This window comes from Ixodes scapularis, unplaced genomic scaffold, assembly GCF_016920785.2.
Source record: "Ixodes scapularis isolate PalLabHiFi unplaced genomic scaffold, ASM1692078v2 PGA_scaffold0__279_contigs__length_252992795, whole genome shotgun sequence".
Lineage (NCBI taxonomy): Eukaryota > Metazoa > Arthropoda > Arachnida > Ixodida > Ixodidae > Ixodes > Ixodes scapularis.
Window position 1 is genome coordinate 58,160,765 of NW_024609835.1, and position 6,511 is coordinate 58,167,275.

At 45.5% G+C, this 6,511-nt stretch overlaps 1 protein-coding gene across 1 annotated transcript; it reads left to right on the plus strand.

Moving 5' to 3' along the window:
• The first annotated feature begins 1,511 nt into the window (after positions 1–1,511).
• Positions 1,512–4,336, plus strand: LOC115324877. The gene is made up of 4 exons (XM_042288573.1): positions 1,512–1,756; positions 1,825–2,003; positions 2,562–2,778; positions 3,185–4,336. The coding sequence occupies exons 1-4, from the start codon at positions 1,615–1,617 to the stop codon at positions 4,303–4,305; spliced, it is 1,659 nt and encodes a 552-aa protein (XP_042144507.1). The 5' UTR covers positions 1,512–1,614; the 3' UTR covers positions 4,306–4,336.
• Positions 4,337–6,511: the final 2,175 nt, after the last annotated feature.

Below are 6,511 nucleotides of genomic sequence, written 5' to 3' on the forward strand. Positions count from 1 at the left end.
TTTAATTCAGCGAAGTGTCGTCCACAACAATTGTTTGTTATTTTTTTGTTGGTTTATTCAGTGATAATTGTAAAAAAAAAAAGAAAAAAAATATGTAAACATCAGAAAATGTTTGAAAAAAAAAAATGTTTCACGGGAGATCGAATCCGGACCTATAGCGTGTGAAGCGGATATCTTTCCCACTGAGCTACTGGGGCACCTCGGTACAAGTGGGTCTCTTTCCTTAGTAATAATTCAGCCGGTAAACTGTAAGTTGGAAAGTTTGCTGCCGATTTTCCTCTAGCAAAATCACTGCCGGGTCGAAGTCTGGAAGCACCACGCATTGGCGACATTCGCACCTACTAAAGAAATCGTAGGCATGTATAATCAACTCGAAGTAGACACGTCGTGCTTGACGTTTGCGCAAGCGATGTCTTCAGCCACGAGAAGGGAGCGACGGCTCGGCGACGTCTTCGTGCAAATCGGCTTGGTGGTCGGGCGTGTCGTACGGGATGAATATCAATTATTTTGATCAGTCCCAAATTTCTCTTTTAAAAGCAGACAGAATTCGCCGGTACCACGAACCAGAGCTGGGCAGTATCGAAGATACATGTATCTTCGATACTATCTTTCGATACAGTTGAGTATCTTGTATCTGGAATCGCTTGCCAGAAAAACATGTATCGAAGTATCGGTATCGAAGATACTTTTTGAAAGTATCGTGCATTGTAAAAATACCCGATACTTGCAAAAGTGCGCTTCTAAATCGAAGCTGCGTTTTCTTTCACTCTTGTTCAGGGGAAGCTAGAGCATAGAAGGCCTCCGAAAAGACAACATCAAGTAAACAAATCTTGTGTCCGCGGCTAAAACAACAAACAAAGAAACACGATCGAAAGAAAGTCGAGCGGTTTCGCAATCTCTGCACGGGCATTGTCCTTTTTTTTGTGTGTCTATAGCAAACCCGGGTTGCACGGCCGCCCAGAGCACTATAGGAGCCAGACAGGAGGGCGCCGTCTGCAAAACGCTAGGCGGCCAGGCTGAGCTCTGTCCCTGGTTTTCTTTTCCGCGTAACTTCACTTGATATTTCCGACTGTATGGTGTGCACTTCGCAGTCCCAGTCTTGGAGTTGAAAGTTATTTGTTCCGCCGCGTCGACGGGCTAGCAATGGCAGACAACGACAATACTCCTCGCTGTGCCATCTTGGACGGGAAGTATTTTACCGTGATTTCATCTAGGGACGACAGAGTAAAGGCTGCCTGTTCGTTTTGTAAAGCGACAACCTGTGGCGCCTACTCGTCAACCTCGAATTTCAAGCTTCGCTTAAAGGTAGGTGCAGAATCAACATAAATTAGATTTTTTGTTTGCTTGTAACATGCCAAGAAATGCATTGAGTCGAACAGAGTGTATCTATATGTATCTAATTTTTCAGTGCTGTCTTATGTATCAAAACGGTGCATTTGCAAAGCTTACGGAAGTACGCTTTGTGTGATATTACTTGTGTGGCGGCTATATAATTAGTCGATACTTATTTTGTTTCAGCGCGTGCACCCACAAGAGCTAAGAAGGTTCGATGAGTACAAAGAAGGGTGGAGAAAACGAGCAGTCAAGAGAAAGGCCGACGCCCCTGCTGACAAAATGCGCCAAACGAAACTGTTTTGCTCTCCCGGGAGTCAACTGACTCAGCCTAAAGTAGACAATCTGATCGTCAAGTTCGTTGTGGATGGGTTGCATTCATTATCGACAGTCGAAGAGCCAGGCTTCATACAGCTTGTAACAGGTGAGCTTTCAATTCTATGCGAAATCAGACTGCATTATAATTGTACATCGTCTCTTTTTCTATTTTAGGCTTGCGCCCAGGGACTAGTGTGATGTCGCGACGCTCCCTAGGTCGGCGAATTGATGAGGAATGGGAAAAGTTTCTGGATGACGCGCGAGAGAAGTTGTCTGGTCAAAGCTATGTTGCAACCACAGCTGACATCTGGTCCACTCACCATCGTAGCTTCATGGGTGTCACGGTTCATTGGGTAAGCGCTTTGTGTTTTGAATAAAACAAAATGTGTCCCTTTCCTTCACTACCGTGGCAAAGGCAGTGGTAACACAGAATGTGTACGCATTATTTTGGGGAGCTTCCATCAGCTTGCTGGAAACAGCGTCTCCGGAAGAAAGCCCTGCCAAAAGTAGCGCTCGAGCGGGAGTGGAACGCGTAGGTCACGTAGATTTTATGCTTCGCCCACGTATAAGGTGAATCGAAGCATATGGTTTCCTCATAGAGCGGTAGTACAGTGGTTAAGACATCGAATTCACAGTATGAGGGTCAGAGATTCGTAAAAAAGTCCCTAGTAGTTGAGTGTTTAAGACATCGGATTCATAATCTGAGGGACGCTGGTTCGTATCGGAGCGCTGCCGGTGTCTTTTATATTTCAATTTTCGTGTTCCGCACCTTCGTTACCTAGAAGGCGTCGCCGGAAATGCCTGAGGCCATTCCTATAACATATTCTGTTTTAAAAAGTAGAAGTCGTGGAAAATCGTGGAAAATCATAATTAAGTAACTAATGAATAATAATATTTGTATATTTATTTAGATCGATGCTGACACCCTTTCTCGGAGGTCGCTCCCACTGGCCTGCAGGAGGTTTCCTGGAAGCCACACGTACGACAGGATAGCAGAAATGCTGGAAGACATTAGGCAGTCCTTCGACATCTCGCGGGAGAAGGTCGTAGCCACGGTCACAGACAACGCCAGCAACTTCGCCAAAACCTTCAGGGAGTTCGGCTTTTGTTCTGAGATTACTGACCAGGGTAAGGGTAATGCTGTACTTATTATCAAACATTTTTTCAGATTTTTTAAGGGCTGATTTACGCCTGTCTCAATAACCTAAACCCAAGTGGGTAACGTGCGATTACAAATGCAAGGGTGAAAAATATCCGTCATGTTATGCACCGATTCTAATTTTCCTGTTGTCTGGTGCAGCTGACTTGGTTAATTTTTGTGATACATATAATTCTTCTTTTGATACGCAATACAAATAATTGAAGATGAAGCCACTGGAGCTAATGCAAACGATAGTGTTTTTGATTATTGCACAACTGTTTTTCTTTTAGTTTCTATGAATATGTGTTATTCACCGTAAAATGTTTCCAAACATGTAATCTTGAGTGCTGTTTTAAGTATTTCGGCTAAATGTGTTCCTTTTTTAACTGGCAGATGATGTCGCCGCCGACTTGTCCTTTGAAATTATGGTCGAACCCGACAACCTGGACGATGCTGAAATCAACCTGCCTCGTCATCTTCGATGCGCATGTCACACGCTGAGTCTTGTGGCAACTTCAGATGCGAAGGCAGCCTTGTCGACACCGTTCTTTGAACGTGCTAACACATCGGTCATGTCAAAGTGTTCGGCCCTATGGAACTGCGTTCGAAGACCCAAGTCGTCTGAAGTTATTGTGGACATCCTAGGGCATTCTCTGAAGACGCCATGCGTAACACGCTGGAATTCATTGTATGACAGCATGAAAGACCTCCTTCGCTCGAAGGATAAACTGCGAGATGTCTGCGATGGACTAAATCTGCAGACATTCCAAGAAAGAGACTTAGCATTTATTGCCGAGTACTGTGAGATCCTGCAGCCCATCGCTTCCGCTCTGACGCGACTCCAAGCGCAGTCCGATTGCTTCTTCGGGGAGCTGCTGCCAACGCTTTTTACCGTAAAATCAAAGCTTCAGGAGAAGGCTGGTATGGACTTCGTCTACTGCAGACCACTTTTGGATGCGGTTACATCTGGGTTCATTCGCAGATTTGACGAGCTTCTGCGAATGAAACCAAGTGCAAATGAAGCGACTGTTGCTGCTGTTCTTCACCCTTACTTTAAGTTGCGGTGGTTGTCACGAGAACCTCAAGATGTCCGCGAGCATGGCCAGCAACTCACAGAAAAAGCTGTAATCGACTTTGTAAATGCAACCAAGCATACCACGCGTCCTTTGGCGTGCGCGCCATCAACCTCTGCAGCCTCCGACGTATCGGCTGATGCATTCTTTTCTTTTGAAGCCCACTGCGGCACGAGCCCCAGTTGTCAGGAAGATCAAGTCAAACTTGAGTTCCTGAGCTACCTGCAAGATCCTCGAGTTGAGTTCGATATGCTCCGCTCATACCCTTCTCTGAGAAGCGCCTTCATTAGATACAACACCCCAACGTGCTCCTCGGCTCCTGTAGAACGGCTGTTCTCCTTCGCGTCGCTAATCTTACGCCCGCATCGTGGCAGACTTTCAGACCGGCGTTTTGAGCAAATGCTTCTGCTTAAGGCTGCGGTCCCACGGGTGCCATCGTGACTAGGGTGCCTCAATGTCCTTCTGTTTAGGGTGATGCCACCCTTTGTAGTACCCGATGCCGATAGCGCGCGCTCACGGGGAAAATACAAAGAAATCAACGAAAACAAAATGTCTCCATAATACAGTCAACGCCACAAACGCGTGCAGGGCCACGCTCTTCCACGCGCTTCTGAACAAAAAATAAAAATAAACGTGTGGGACAAAATGGCGAGATGCCACCACCCTAAGCAAAGCGCACATGAAGGCACCCTAATCGTGACCGAAGGGTTTTTCAACCGCCAGGGCGGCAAAAACGGCAGCAAGCTCTTGCGCGACAATATTACAATAAAGCGACCAGAACGAAAAGACGCAAAACATGGTGCTAAATTGCTGCCTACTTGTACGTCTATCTAAAAGTGTCTGTCATTTCTTGAGGATTCAGAACGCAAGTAAACTCAAGGGACTAATATGAAAACGAGACAGACACCGACTGCCATGTCTGTCTCATATTTCTGTGTGTCCCTTCTTACTTGCGTTCTAAATCCTTCTCATGAATGTTTAACCAACACGCTCTCCTGATTCTATCAATGCCTGTATTTGTCTTTCGAGCTTCAGCCCCCGACAGCGGCAGTAGGGAGTTTCAGTACATCGTTTTCATTGGATCGATACCACTCCATGCGCGCGCTTCAGAGCATGCTTCGATGTGGCAGCGCGAGCTCCCAATACAAATATCTTTCCCTGAAAACACGATCTACTATAACTCGTTAACACCACATAGTCCGTGTTTCTGAAAAAAACTTGCGGAGACTAAAACTCAATTATAGATAGAACGTTTTGGTTTGGTAGATTCTGTGGATTTGAAATAGCGTGTATCTTTATACCTCGCTGCTCTCTTGGCTGCAATATTTGTACGGAGGTTTGTACGTTTGTGTAAACGTTTGAAAAAAAGACGCAATATAACAAACACAAGAATTCAACTAATACCTTTGTTAATTAATCTAAAGCAATAAGATACACCCATTTTAAAGTACTTCGGATGAGGTTTTAGCGGTGTATCGAGGTATCTAAAATACAGTATTCAGTATCTGTATCGGAGATTAGTTTTGCATCTGTATCTTGTATCGGTATCTCAAATACAATTTTCGAGGGTATCGAGTATCTGTATCGAAGATACAATTTCGAAGCATCTTGCCCACCCCTGCCGCGAACGACAGTTCTGAAATAGAGGTCCCACGCCCGTCGTCCGCTGCCATCGCCGTTCCCGCGAACCCCACGATACGCGAAACGACGAACGCACAGAATTCTTCCGGTTCTCTGTGCAACTTTTTTTTTTTCAATCAACGTATTTGCAGCTTTTTTGAAGCCACAAAAAATGGGTTTCATATTTTTTTCTATTTTTAATATTGGGTGTGTGCCCTCAGTGACCCACGACTTTGATTAAATTTGGTGGTCGCATCGATACCTTAGAAAACGGCCCGTGACCGCGGAAAAGAGAGTAAGCGAGACTCGAACCGGCCAGTTCTTGATCGGCGCTTTTCGGGCGGAAAGAAACCGAATTTCGAGCCGCAAATTCTGTTCTGGGTAGTTGAGCTCTCATATGTCACGTACAACTAAAAACCTTGGCGAGCATAAATACCCTGTCAGTGTCCCTTTAAGCGGTGGAGATGCGTTCTCATGGCTTCTAATGGATCCAAGCTGACCCGCTAGAAGAACCACTGGCTCTGCATTTCAGCGACCATAGAGCAGTAATAATGAAGTCGAAACGCAACCCGGAACTCAGCACTACCTATGAGCAATAAAAAAAAATATCAGCACCATCAGCACTATCTATGAACAATAAAATCAGTATCATCAGCACCACCAGAGTTCCGCCCCAATCAACATCATTCACCACGTGGAGATGCGGCCACTTTTTGTATTAAATAAAACCTGGCAATTTGTTTTTTGTGTCTGTGGGGGGAGGGGGGGGGGGGAGGGGGGGTTGGGGGCACCTTGTATATTAAAAGTTGAAATCGAAGGCAATGGCTAGGTGGCACACACCGCCGTTCAACGCAAAAGGTTTCGCCGTATTCATTTTGTCATCCATTCATCTGGTTTCAGTCAAAGTGCATACGCGGCTTGTCTGAAGTTAGCGCCAGTATGTGTTAAACAACATATTCCCTATATAAATCGGGCATTATCGTTCCAGTGTTCGCGATTGTCAACACTACACGGACGAGGCGAACAC

Coding starts and splice junctions, on each gene's coding strand:
- LOC115324877 (XM_042288573.1), top strand. CDS start 1,615: ATGCGCCAAACGAAACTGTTTTGCTCTCCCGGGAGTCAACTGACTCAG. Junction 1,757..1,824: donor CTTCATACAGCTTGTAACAG/GTGAGCTTTCAA, acceptor TTTCTATTTTAG/GCTTGCGCCCAGGGACTAGT. Junction 2,004..2,561: donor TGGGTGTCACGGTTCATTGG/GTAAGCGCTTTG, acceptor ATATTTATTTAG/ATCGATGCTGACACCCTTTC.